Below are 14750 nucleotides of genomic sequence, written 5' to 3'. Positions count from 1 at the left end.
AAAATTATAAAATGGGTTTGTAAAATGTGATTGGTTCATCATGTGACTGTCTGTTACTATTAGCTGTCTATTTCCATTCCTCTTTCCTTTTACACTTGTACAAGAACCCTTTACTAGTCGACCCTATTCCGTATTATTTCCTGTTCACCAGTAGATGGAGCCTATATCCTATGTCCAGGGAGACCAAGGGAAAGACAGCTGGAAAGAAAGGGAGAGGGGGTTCAGAGAGGGGGGGCAATGGGGGAGAGAGGAAGGGAGAGAGCTATTCTATAAAAGGAAGATAGAACAGTGAAACAGAGAGGGGGAGAGAGAGAGAGAGAGAGAGAGAGAGAGAGAGAGAGAGAGAGAGAGAGAGAGAGAGAGAGAGAGAGAGAGAGAGAGAGAGAGAGAGAGAGAGAGAGAGAGAGAGAGAGCAAGCGTCAGCGCTCCATGCATTAAAAGGGCAGATGGTAACCGCGGGTAACAGAGGAGCAAACCGCTCTCTTGGCCGGAGTGAGAGATCAGCGGAGAGAGAGAGAGAGAGAGAGAGAGAGAGAGAGAGAGAGAGAGAGAGAGAGAGAGAGAGAGAGAGAGAGAGAGAGAGACGGAACACACGCAGTGCAGCGGAGGAGAGGAGAGCTCTAACAGAATCTCCACGCCTGCTCATCAGAGGAGAAAAGGAAGGGGAAAAGACACTAGAGAGAAATGGAAAGACTGAGAAAGAAAAAGCTGTGTTGAGAGGAGGAATGGTGAGGTAGATGGTAAAGGGAGGAAAGAAGTAGAACGAAAGACAAAGACAGACAGGCAAACAGAAACAAAGGAGAATGAACGGAGAGAGGGAGATATAGGAAGATGGTGAAAAATGCAGAAATTAAGACATAAGTATAGCCTACAGTCTGTAGAGAATTACTTATGGAGACGGGGAGCAAATGGCAAAGAGGGAAACAGAGTGAAAGAGTAGACTTAGAGGAAATTGAAAGGAAGGACTTGAGGGCGGATAGATTAAAAACTTGGACATTTTGAATATTTACAGGTTGAAAGATTATGTAAGAAGTTGGGGAAATACAGGCAAAGATTTTTAGACATAGAGAGAAAGATAGAGAGGAAAGACAAAAATTCTCAAAATTTTCAAAAAAGTGAAATTTGTATAAAAATAAAAAAGGCAAAAGAGGGAGACCAGGGGGAGGGATGAGGAGAGAGCAAATAAGAGGGCATCTATTAAGGGAAATTAGTGATAAAACCCCCACTCTTTTCTTCCCCATGATCACTTGATGAGGAGAGAAGAGGCAGAGGACAGAGTTGGAAAGGGAAGAGAAGCAAGGGAACAGGAGTTCCTGCACTTTTTCTGGACTTTCTCCTCTTCACTTTGCTCCTTACAAAATGAGAGTAGGCAGATAGACAGACAGACAGACAGACAGACAGACAGACAGGCAACCTTCTCAGAGCTGTCAGTGCGCAGCCAGAATATCAGACACAGACAGACAGACAGACAGACAGACATTGGTTGACAGGTGAGGGCAGCATATGGAACTCCAGGAGACCCAATGGCGTGCTACTATATCGTAATCAGTTCCACCCACCTTCGTGATGGCCAGCTGAGGAGCATCAAGGGCGTGTTCCGGGGACCAATAGGAACTAATGGCCACAGGAGTACAGTAAGTTCCTCTGTCCTTTTGAACACCTATTACTGTATTTAAATTGTTTCAGTAAAACAGGCTTGTAAAACGATACACATTTCAATACAGTACAAAAGTTACAGGCCTTCTTTTAAATGCGTTTTATGCTCTATTGTAAAGGGACAGAAAAAGCCATTAATAGTTTAACTGAGACTGGGGAAATGACTATAGGGTCAGTTTTTACTTAGTGTCTGATTTATTATAGTTGCCCGCCTGCCCGGCAGTGTTGTGCAATAGGCTACATTGTGAACTTGCGAGGAGACACTGTATAATTATGTAACTATAAGTATAAATCAGGCTTCAGAGTTGAACCAATCAGACAAATTTGCTGTGCAGTAAGTCAAGTAAGAGAGCAAAACACGGTAGAGAAGCAGGATGACGTGCAACACGGGTCCAGAGCCAGGAATCCAACATCGAACCCAAGATGCTGCAGTCATGGTTGACCGTTGACGCATATTCACCGGTATAGAATCTCCAGGGTGCCCCTAAAGCAGATTTCTATTATCTTGGAGTGATATTATATTATATGTGCTCTTCTCAATGCAATGCAAGGCGCCACTGTACATTTGCACAAAGCCAACACCACCAGCAATCGCCTTAAATCAATAAAATCATACATATGTTGGGAATGCAATCATAGTATTTATATCATCAGTTAAATACAGGGGTTTGTACTCAGTTATAGTGTTGCACTCACTTAAAGTGGTGTTGACCACAGAACTGCTTTGTACTGCTCTGAGCACTAAAAGCATGTGAGCCTCTCAGTGTAACCACAACAATACCACATCCCCTCTGTTTAAAACAATTGAAATATCATGCCAGAGTGTAAGTTGTTATATTATATGCTGACATAATCATACCGAATCAAGAAAACTACAGCACTAAAAGATGACGTTGTGGGTTGTATATCATAACCTTTGAGAAAACGTTTGATAATGGTCAGTTTTGTCTCTCAAATGTTTTTTTTGTTCTGGCCAGTTTTAGCTTTATGGTCTCCACCAGGCCGAAGGCATGGGGAGAGAGTATGTGTTGCACTCCGTCCGTCCGTGTGTGGACAGCTAATCTTCGGCACCGTTGGCTTGTTCGCAGCCATACTCTGCACACACACTCCCTGAATGCCACAGCTGAACCTCTGCCCTAAGGTTTTCACATTGGCCTCTTATAGCGCCCACCAGGAGGCCGATTTGTGCAAAACACTTTTTTGGACAGTGCACCTACAGATTTTGTTGCAATTTGGTACACATCTCTAGAGCCATTCAACGAAACGGGTCTTTCAGATTTTTCAGACTCCATCCTGATTGACTAAGATTGGCTACCAAAGTTTCAAACAAAATGCCGCAAATCAATCATGAACACATCGTGTGATTTCCGTGAAATTGTGCACGCACATTCCCACTAGGCCAAAGGAGAAATGCCACTGGAACATTTTCAACTCAGCCTCATGGTGGCACTATAACTGGCCAAATAGTGTTTTTACCCCCAACTGCACATCTGTGTAAAACTTTGTACCACACTCTCTAGGGAGTGTGGTCAAGGAAAAACCTTTGCCTGGAATTTTTCACATCTGCTCTTTATAGCGCCACCAGGAGGCCGACATATGTAAAACACATTTTCTAATATTATTCCTTCAGATTGTATCCATATTTCATGCAAATCTGTACACATGCTCTCCATATCATGTGATCAAGACGGGTTTTCTCATAATCCATCCTGATTGGCTACGATTGGCTTGTAAAGATTTCAGGAGTAGCCCGCTTTGTACCAGTTTTGTACAAATCGCCACAACTACTCAGCGCAGTGTCCAATTGCGGTGAAACTGTGCATGCATATTCCCACTAGGCTTTGGAAGAAATGCCACTAACAGTTTTAAAATCAGTGTCATGGTGGCGCTACAACAGGCCAAGTCGTGTCACACACGCACAAACGCACGCACGCACAAACGCACGCACGCACACACACACACACACACGCGCGCGCGCACGCACGCACGCACGCGCACACACACACACACACACACACACACACACACACACAACAATCATCCTGGTGGAGACCTGTGCCCAGAAGGGCACTTTTTCTAGTTTAGGATATGAGAGGGACATGATGCTGAGGGCTGAGGGCACAGAGGGGGAAGTTCTCAATTCTCGATTAGCTGAATCACATTGTAGGCCTATTCCTTTTTCTAGTTTTCCCAAGCCAGCCACCTCCCCCCCCCCCCCCTTTAAAAAGAAGATAGCAATCAGTTGAATCCTCACTTCAATTGAATCAAGGCTCAATTTCCACTGGCAATGAAGATTTTAAAAGGATGGTCTCGACAAAGCCAAAAGCTTGACCTTCTGTGCACAGTAACCAGTCAAAGAATGATGGAGAGATGTCTGTGTCCTTTTAAGCGTATGTGTGTGCGCGCACGCTCGCGTGTCAGGCCATGCCTCTATAGCCCATATCCTTTTAAATACATGCTGTGTAAGAACTGCAACAGCATGTGTGTCGGTGCCAGATTCAATCGCTAATGTAAACTCCTTGCAGTGGCCCCTCCCAATCACTTGGTGGACTGCTCCTTAATCACCAGGTCAAGTTGATTAATTGCCAGATTCATTAGGTTAATTGACAACACTGGAGGCATAAAAGGAAGTTGTATGCAAAGATACTTTATAGCCCTGATTTTAGTTTGTCGTGTTTTAGCTTTTGTACTATAAAAAGGTAAAAGTTGTTTCTTTAATCCATTGTTTGGATTGTCTTCTTGCCTTAATTTCTGTAGTGGTACATTTTTCTTTTGGGTATATATAGGATTGTAGTCTGTACACTTTCTTGTTTATTTGTATGGAAGACAGTGTATAGGTAGGAAAAACAGACAACCCTATAAAGGAGACAGACAGCATATAGGGGTGAGAAGACCAGAGGCCTTTAATTACATTATATTTGGGAGCCTGCTGAGGTACTGTTGAGCATGGCACCGAATCCAGCAACCCACAACGGCAAAATAAACACATATTGGCAACCTCTATTTATTTACTGAAATAGCACCGATACTCTTCTGCAGCATCAGCCAGCTTCACTTTGAATCCACAGCTTAATAGCATTTTCCATGGTCCAGAGATTTGAACTGGTGGCCGCCATAAGCCTATTTCCAGTTTTCCAGATTATTTTAGGGCATTTCTGATTCATTTGACAGTACAGCGGATAGACACTTAAAAGGAGAAAGTAGAAAAACAGAATGACACATGACAGTAGGTGTTTATTTTATTACTCTGAGATTCATTGGCTTAAATCCCATTATTAAAGATGGAGTGCCGTGGTTTCTTTTCCACCCTAAAACATGATTATTTTCAAAAAAGTGTACAGTATTTGTTAAAATGTTGTTTTTATGTGGGCATGCCCACCAGTTCATTAAGGATGCCTGGTTTGCCTGGTGGGTGGTGATGGGTGGTGATCCACCTGAACTGAAGCCGCACCCACAGCTGTAGTTGTATGATAAAGGGGGAGGGGTTAGGGGAGGGGCTGATAGTGTGATGTCACTATATTACTGTTTACTTCATTGGCCCGTTTGACTGTCAAGGGTTCAGCCTCCAGGAAGAAACCCTACGACTCCAACGGTATCTATTGAAGTACTGTCACCTCATAGACACATGAAAAACTGGAAAAATACAAAAATTTGTGGCACTCCATCTTTAATGATACACGCCTATCCTTGTTCAAGGAAAGGATAGTAGGCCTATCAAGAAAGTAAAAAACAAAACATTTGACATTTCTCATATCACGCTACAGCTTCCAGAAAACATTGTTGCATGCTTGCTATCATTTATCCTTGTAGAATACTAAATTACAATCGAACGTGTATTTTTCACAGCTGGTGGACAAACCCATGCAGCTGTCAAACATTGGGCAAATATTAATGAATAACTAAATATGTACACAACTGTATAACGATAGATAATAGGTATTAAAATAGGAATTAGGGCGACAAGGATCTCTTATATAATATGCTCTTGGTTAATGAGGAGCCTCAATAGGACTAGGACATAGGAAACTGAGGGCAGAGAGAGGGCGAGGGACATGCACCAGAGGTCTGAAGTGGTCGACACACTATCCGGTCTGCTACCATTATGCCCCATTCCTGAGTGTTTTAACTCCACTAGGACAAAGAAAATGTAGTGTATGTTGATTATACAGAGAATACATGTTGTTCATGTAGCTGAAACATAGCTTAAATTGGGGTAGTTGGATCAATGTATTGCACTTTTCAGGGGGAAACAACATGTTAATGAAAACAGTATATCACTTCCTCTGCTCTTGTCCAAAAACGAGTCAGTTGTTCTGCATACTGATGGATTTATTGTGAAGCACACAAACCAACGTTGAACTGGTAAACAACATAAAAATACACAGATGCTTAGAATAACATTGCATCATCATCATCATTCGAGTGCCCTCGAGATCTGCGACACAAGCTGCTTCCACTGGTCTCTGTTGGTCATCGCCACACCAAGTTCATTCACAGTCAGTCCTGTGTCCCGACTCAGAACATCTGGAAATGTGAGAGGTCGTGTTCCTCTTGATGGGCAGGGTAGTCTCCACAGAAGAACATTGCATAAACATATACAGCACATAATCATGAATGAAATAAAGAAAATACACTCCAAAATAACATGCAAACAGTATTCAACATACCTTACTGGCTGCTCTACAAGCATAAGGGAATGAGAAGATCACTAGTGCCCATGCCATGGCCATGAACACAGCGACACATAAACTTGAACTTCTGCATCACACTGTCAAATGACAGGTGTGCAACCATGTCTCCCGTCTACCTGACACCAGACGGCCATATAAAAGGTTCTGCATTAGCCAAACAATGGCACTTCTGGTCTGACTTAGACATGCAATTGAATAAGCAAACATGAGCAGTAAATAACTTAAATACAAAACAAATTAGGAATAATTGCAGCAGTTACACAGTAAATGTTATAGATTGAAATAGAACAAACAAAAACATTTATGATCATTAAAAAGATGTCAAAGACGATGAAATCATGACTTCACTCTGTTCATGTTCACAGAATGGAGCAGAGAGAATTTGTTCATAGAATCACAAGGCTGACCCCAGCGATATTCTTTTTTACGGGAATCCTATCGTTCAATTGTGAGGCTCGAAAACATGTGAAAATCTGACCAAAACGATGTGATTGATGCATTCTGTGTTTCGAGACCTTGTTCTCAAATGCTTCGGAGCAATTCCACTAACGTAAAATGCATAATTGAGCTGAGAGCAATACAGTATTTTATAGTATTTTTAAGTATTCTTTTTCAAGTTGAAGTTACTCTTTAACTTCAACGATACTTAAAACGCTATACTCTTTAAGTATTGAAGTATTGTTATTATGATTTAAATCTGGGAAAAGCTGTGGAGAATTGATAAAGTCATTCTCTGCCATATTCTGTCTTAAACTGAAAACACATTTCCTCAACAAGTACTGTATCTTGCTCTACTCTAAAAGCCACAGTATATCCTTCCACTTAACCCCTGTCACTCCCCCTTATCTGATCTTCCAGGATCAAAGGAGCAATGTCTGGGGACTATCTATGGCTCGAACCCAAGCAATCCTTATTATTGGTTGCCTGCAGTGTAGGAAACATACCAAAGGTTAAAGGGCTAAAATGCCCCCTGAAATCTCCAAATGGGAGGGGGGGAAGAATTAGACCCAAATATCTTCTGTTGCAGTTAATATTTTGTAATATTTGTTACGACTGCAACAACTGAAGCTATGGGTTGCACTTGCTGAATGTTGCTCTCTGTGCAAGAGCATCAGCTATAATGTCTGAATTCTAAATGGAAAAGGAAATGGAATATGATTAACACAAAACCACAGTGGCTAATGATCCTCGTATATGGGCGTTAGCTATATAGCTACTTTGACAAGCTATGCCAAATTTACACACCAGCATATAACATCTCCACTTCCAGCACATCTCATGTCTCAGTTTGTTGCACATACTGTATGTGAGTGTGTGTGTGTGTGTGTGTTTTCTGGGTGCATCTGAATTACAATATTCATTTGAGAGAGTGATTATGAGAGTCATTATGAGTACATAAGTGTAGGTGACAACATGACAACATGTGGAGCAATTTATTTCACACTCTTACTTAGACAGTCTAAGCTAAGGGTACAAAACGGTTCATTTACACAGCAAAACTCAGTCCAGTGTACACATTGTAGTGTGTGTGTGTGTGTGTGTGTGTGTGTGTGTGTGTGTGCGTGTGCGTGTGCGTGTGCGTGTGTGCGTGTGCGTGTGCGCGCGTGTGTGCGTGTGCGTGTGTGTGTGACACGACTTGGCCTGTTGTAGCGCCACCATGACGCTGATTTTAAAAAAAATCATAAATTACAGTACAGTAAGTATACGTTTATAGGCTGTTATGTCAGATGAAGTCAGAAAGGTGGACGAATGTTTATGGATATGACTGGTAACATTCAGGGATAGATGCAGATGGCCATAGCTGAGTTGATAGAAGGCCGTCTGGGAATGGGAAAGTCCCCAATCCGCCCCTATATACAACACACCCAGTTTCCCTGGGGAGGCAGACTATGGTCCGACGGAGCCTTGGTTCGACATGCGTCGGCACCTCGGACTAGCACCTGCTCCCGTGCTTGCGGTTATGGTTTGGTTAGGGTTTGAGGTGGGTTGTCGTTTTTCGGACCAATGACTATAGTCGGACCAAACACGTGCACCCGTCTCCCTGAGCAAGACACTTAACTCTTAACTGCTCCCCAGTTAACTGTATTAATGGAATGCACTGCCCCTAAGGACACATGCTACATTATGAGCAATTATTAATATTAGTATGAATTATTAACTAACAGCATAATATTATTGTGGATGCAATTTAAAATGTAAACATTTAGTATGCACATGACTTACAAGTGAACTGTGCAAGATCAGATCGAGTGAATGGCATGAAGCATTGTCAACAAACGACAGGGTAAATACTAAACAGTCACGTAGAGTCAAGTGCATGTGAATTTAGTGCTACAAAGATACCAGGTAAATATCGATTCGGTGCACCATTTACCATTTACAGCTTTGAATCCAGGAGGGAGAAGAGTCTAGTACAGTGGGTCCCAATTGTGGGTCATGAAAAATTGGTATGGGCCCCCTTATTTTTTGTTTCCTATTGTTTTTGATTATTATTTCAAAACATTTTCAAAAGACTATAATAAAATAAAATTATAATAAAAAAAATCATGAATTAAAAATTAATTTAAATATTCCCCCCCCCCCCCCACTTAACGAGTAAATGAAATGGAGGGAAAAAAAATCAAGAAGTCCATAAATTAGAAAACAAATGTTTCAGTAGTAGTGAAAATAGCCAATCTACAAGCTCACAACACGGCACAAAGCAACGTGTTGTGAGCTTATAGATCGGCGGTCACACTCGCAGACTAAAATGTTTGGGAACCACAGATCTAGAGCAGTGTTTCCCAACCTTTTTTGTCCCAGGGCACACTTTTCATAGCCTAAAAATCTCGGGGGACACCTAGATATACGGGGGTATATATATATATATATATATATATATATATATATATATATATATATATAAAATATATATATAGTAAAACGTCTTTGATACCAAACACATTATACTTTTAAAAACACACATGACAGCACTCATCAAATAACTTTAAAGAGAAAGAAAAGGACAGATTAGACGTGCCTCAGTTTCATCAATTTATTTTTGAAAACTCATTTACAAAATATAGCACACACACACATGTTCAATTTGCAGCTCCATCAGTGCACACACTGACACAGTCTTCCCAGCTTAAATTCCATTTCTCCAAATATTCCGATGTCACCCGGAAAACTTCCTCTCCTGTTGTATTTCCAGGCAGTTGTTTGCAAAACAGGTCATTCTATCTGATGAAGTCACCACCCGCGTCACAATCAATGAATCTCACGTTTGCCAACAGCTGTGTTACACGTCCACTTACTGTATATCTGTTGATTCATCCACTTGCAGTGCAAATTTTCCAATTTTGTTTATGACAAAACTCTCGATTTCTGCAGACATGTCTTCAATGCGTCGGCCAATTGTGTTATTTGAGAGCGGCACATTTGCTAATTCCTTTGCAAGATCTGGTGGCACCATAATAGCCAATGAATTGGCTATTACTGTTTCTGCCAATGTATCTGGCAAAACATTTTTTGCCAACATCTCTGCGATTTGGTAGCTTAATTCCAGTCCTTTTTCAGAAGTCTTTGTGGTACTGCGTATCAAGAGACTTGCTCTATAGTATAGAACAATACGCATGGTGTTTTAGGGAATTATTTTAGTTGATCTAAGTGTGTGGGAGAAGAGGCGTGGGCTATCTCCTGTCTTCAACTGGTGCAAAATGATGTAGCAAGATTGTAGATAGACTGTAAAAAATATGGACAAAGCGTTCCCCGGGTCTAACATGGACGTAAAATGAAGCCTGAAATTCCTTGCACTGTAAGTCGTCATATTTCTAGATCCGTTTTGGCCCCGCTGGCCATTGGCTGGCCCAGACAACGAGGCGGGACTCCCCCCCTTACTCTTCGTAAAAAAAGAATAATATGACATGAGAAATTAGACTTTAAACTAGTGACTGGAAGCAGAAAGTATTCATGACCTTAAGGTAATACAGTCTAGGTGAAGTTGGGCCCAATTGGGCCTCTATGGAGCTATGGTTTTTTTTGGGCCCAATGACAGCGCCACAACAGGCCATTATATGAACTTTCAGGAAGTCCCGATTTCCTTAGTGGCTTCACGAAATATCTGTCTGACTGTAACCCCCCAAAAGAGAATCAGTTGATAAAAGTGTATTATTGTCTCGCCCCCTGGAGGACAGAGGTCCAGGACAAGACGTAGGGATTAGCCTAGACCATAGACTGTAAAAAATATGGACAAAGCGTTCCGCGGGTCTAACGTGAACGTAAAATTAAGCCTGTCTCTATGTGTCAGTCCTTGCCATGGAGGCAGCCATCTTTCTATATCCGGGCCCAGGCCCAGCTGGCCCATTGGCTGGCCCAGACAACGAGGCGGGACTTCCCCCCTTCTTCTTCGTTGGTTTTTATTTTGACTCGAGTGGGTGGGGGATCCCGTTCATAGACTGTAACGGTAGCCACGCCGCTCAGAACATGCGCGACTTTATGGTGATTTTTTTTATACATGGGACCATCATTTTCCAAAAAGAATATTATGACATTAGAAATGAGACTTTAAACTAGTGACTGGAAGCAAAAAGTATTCATGACCATGTTTATTAAGGTAATACAGTCTAGGTGAAGTTGGGCCCAAATACATGGACTTCTATGGGGCTATGGGTTTTTCTGGGTCCAGTGATAGCGCCACAACAGGCCATTATATGAACTTTCATTTCCTTAGTGGCTTCACAAAATATCTGTCTGACTGCCCCCCTGGCCTAGACTTAACCTGACGCTGCCAGATCCAAAAAGCTTGCTACACAAATTTGTTTCACAGCTTATTTGGATCTGGGATCGCGGAAGCAAATTCGATGACGGGGCTGTTCCTTTTTTTCAAGATACATGGTAGATGATTGGATGGGAGCGTCTGTCTATCACCGTGTGGGCGTGCAAACACAACCAATCATATCGACGTGTCTATATACCGTCACATCCGCATCCCGCCTTTAGCTCACGCTGATTGGTTCGGTACGAAGCAGATCTGACTCAGGGCTCAACTCCGTCAGAGATCCCAGATGAGTGTTGTGTTGGGGAATATGTTTCCCCAATACCGCCCTCATCTGGCAGCGTCAGGTTAGCCTAGACTAGCCTTGGATCAAGACTATCATAGGTGTTTTATTGAGTCAGACTTTTACTAGTCGTGGGCTCTACCCCCTGGACATCCGTGCAGAAAGTCCGTACTTCTCCATACATGTACAAAAATCACACTTGTGTGAAGTGTGGGGCGCCTGGTAATGCAAAGTGCTCTAAACAATGTCCATAAAAGTTCATAGACTTGGCTGGCCATATGACATAATTTCAAAAGCATTTGGCACAACACGTCTTCAACTTGCACTGTGTGTGTGTGTGTGTGTGTGTGTGTGTGTGTGTGTGTGTGTGTGTGTGTGTGTGTGTGTGTGTGTGTGTGTGTGTGTGAAGGTGTGTGTAAAGGTGTGAAGGTGTGAAGGAGGGGGAGAGAGTACATGGCATGATTCAGTGATGTGTGAAACATCAGCTAGTGCCCATCTGCTACTAAGAGAGCAAATTAGTTATCCCCAGCCTTAGCTTACTTATGATTCTTGATGACTATTTTGTATTTGATGTGTTGTTCGTGCTTACTGTAAATTGCTCTGGATTAAGAGCGTCTGCTAAATGCCTAAATTGTAATGTTTTTGGTCAATGTATGCGTGCGTGCGTGCGTGCATGCAGGCATTTCTGCTTTATTGTTGAAATGACAGTAAGAGAGAGACAGGACAGGAGAGGCAAAGAGATTCAAGTTGGATTCAAACCCAGGTTGGCTGCAGGAAGGACAATTAATGGCCATATTTACGTGGTATACATGTGCTCTTACCAAGTGAGTCACTAGGGCCCCACCTATCACCCTACAACAATAAATATTAAATAATCGGCATGCACATTGCAAAAGCCAACAGCATTTTGTTCAAGATTTTCTATGAGCTATTTCCCAGCCACTGGCTATGCAAGCAGACACAGCCATTTTAATTGCACAGTTATCCAGAGTTCCAAGTTAGGCATGTACGTTTCAGCCCATAAACAACATTATAATCCACAAAACCCCTTAAAAACACTGATGCCGTGATAATTCCATTCCATTATATGCACAGCATCGCACTTTAGATCACCGGAAGCTTCGCAAACACCGCGCTTGCACTGCAGGCTCTGTCTCTTGATTTTCTGGGTCGTATACTGGAAGGGTTATAGGGTTAGGTTTAACCCTATAGCCCTAACCTTAACCCTTACCCCAACTTAACCAGGAATTTCAAATAGATTCTTTCCCCCATGTCTGTGCCACCTCCAGCTGTGTGACATGAGAGGGTATAACAGCAGTGAAATTATTATGACACAGCAGCCTGGAACATAAGCACAGAGTGAGAGAAGTGGACAATATCATAGCAGAATGGTGGTGAGATGTTGCGCAACACAGTGACGTAAGTGCTTACTCAATTAGCATTATAGAGTCGTGAGCGTGGTTGACACCGTCCTGTTATTTTTCTCACGTCCCATGCAGAGCTCTACTTGGTTTGCACCGTTTTTTTTCTCCTCCGCTCTAAATATCATCATCATTCTTCAGGGGTTCAAGTATATAGTCAATACAAGTTGTGGACACGTATATATACAGCCATGGGTTCTATCCCGGGCACCGGCAACTCAGCATATTAAGAGGAGCACAGCTTGAAGTCGCGCAGGGAGGTACTGGAAGCCGATAGCGCATTGTGAAACAGGGATAGACTCCCGCACCCTGGCTGATATACTGACAAAGAAGTCTCTTTTTACTTATAGCCTACTTAATACACAGCCATGCACTGTGTTTGGCCCGCTGAGTTTCGTCCATGTCTGAAATGTTATGTTCCTTTCTGCAGTGAGGTCGCTCGCGGTGACACTTGAACAAGCCCTATGCGGCTGATATACATATGACGTATTATTAACCTCTGGGTCCATTCATCATTCCACTTACCAAGGGCAAACAAAGGCTGGGTATGTGATAATTACATTTACAGGTATCGGCCTGCGAGAAAAGACCTCCACACACAGATCTCTCCTGAAGAGACTCCTAATGAGTGGAAGTATGTATTTATGTAGTGTGGTTGCTACACAATTACCATGGAAACTGCATGCGGTGGCATGACTGAATGTTGGCGTTGATGTGGGCGTCAACGTGACATGGATGAACCCTGAGAAGATGGTGGGAGGGATAGAGAGAGAGAGAGAGAGAGAGAGAGAGAGAGAGAGAGAGAGAGAGAGAGAACGGGCAGAATGAAGGAGGGATCCTTCTTTCTGCCTTTCTTTCACCTATTCTTCCTCAAGAAGAGAGAGAGCTATAGGGGTCGTGTAGGGTGAATGGAGAGAGAAAGGACAGAGAAGAGATTATCAGTGTGTGTGTGTGTGTGTGTGTGTGTGTGCGTGCGTGCGTGCGTGTGTGTGTGTGTGTGAGAAGTTTGGATTGTTTTCAACAGTTAGTGTACACTGCAAAATCCTGCGAGTGTGTCCTACACTCTGAGACACCTTTACCACCGTCTGAGAACCAGTTTTGAATCCATGAGCCAGACCTCCAGGATTGGAACATTAATTATGAATTGAGTGTGCAAAACCATGCCTATATTAAATTGTCAATATAAGTACATTTATATATAATAACCTTTCCACAGTAGTATAGCTTTGTCCCTATACCCTATACCGTAACCGCGAGCACGGTAGCAGCGCATGTCCAACATGCGGGGACGCATGTCGGACTTAATGCTCCGTCGGAATTACGTGCGGATCCCTAAATGTCCTAATTTCTTCTCCTTGCGCTGGGTAATTGTCTCTGGTCCTTCAACCACCTGAGTTAGTTTTGACCTCCTCTCGTCTTACCTCCATGCCTTCTCTTTTTCTCTCCATTGCTCTCCTCCCAGCTCATCTCTCTGTGTCCTTAGTTTAGTGTGCAGTTAAGTACAATGATGACATTATAATAAAAGCAACAACTGTCACACACGCACGCACGCACGCACGCAGGCACGCACGCACACACAGTCACACAGTCACATATACACTCTCCTGGTGAAAACCCCTCGCTGTCAAGTGCAAAGAAGCGGCTGGCAACTGTATCAGAGGAAGCATGCAGGTTGCCCACACCCTCCCCAGGCCAGCGGTGGAGGAGGTGTGGCAGAGACAGGGACCTGCATAGCCACTGTAAAAGCCATTATACGGTGTCACCTATTCTCTCGAGACAGACTGTTGACTCCGTCAAATTCAAAGGAAATAAAATAAAGTGCCCATCGGCACATGCAGGTCTCCACCAGGGCAGGTCAGGTTGTGGCCTCCTGGTGGGCGCTATAATAGGCCAATGTGAAAAGGGTGCCATTTCATGCCTTGGATGGCAATTGGATGATTTGA

The 14750-nt window shown here is 42.9% G+C and overlaps 1 protein-coding gene across 1 annotated transcript in view; it reads left to right on the top strand.

Annotated features, from left to right (window-relative positions):
* Positions 1-1286: 1286 nt before the first annotated feature.
* Positions 1287-14750, top strand: part of LOC308328901 (zinc finger protein 804B-like) — a gene marked incomplete at its 3' end in the record, with an annotated part of 40578 nt that continues 27114 nt past the window's right edge. Inside the window, exon 1 of the mRNA XM_080783013.1 lies at positions 1287-1634. Within this exon, the coding sequence (XP_080639139.1) occupies positions 1524-1634 (111 nt within the window). The 5' untranslated portion in view covers positions 1287-1523. The remainder of the gene's footprint in view (positions 1635-14750) is intronic.

Source organism: Protomyctophum bolini (genome assembly GCF_963924005.1).
Source record: "Protomyctophum bolini genome assembly, chromosome: 14".
Lineage (NCBI taxonomy): Eukaryota > Metazoa > Chordata > Actinopteri > Myctophiformes > Myctophidae > Protomyctophum > Protomyctophum bolini.
The sequence above is the reverse complement of the archived record's forward strand: the minus strand, read 5'-3'. Positions and strand labels throughout refer to the sequence as shown.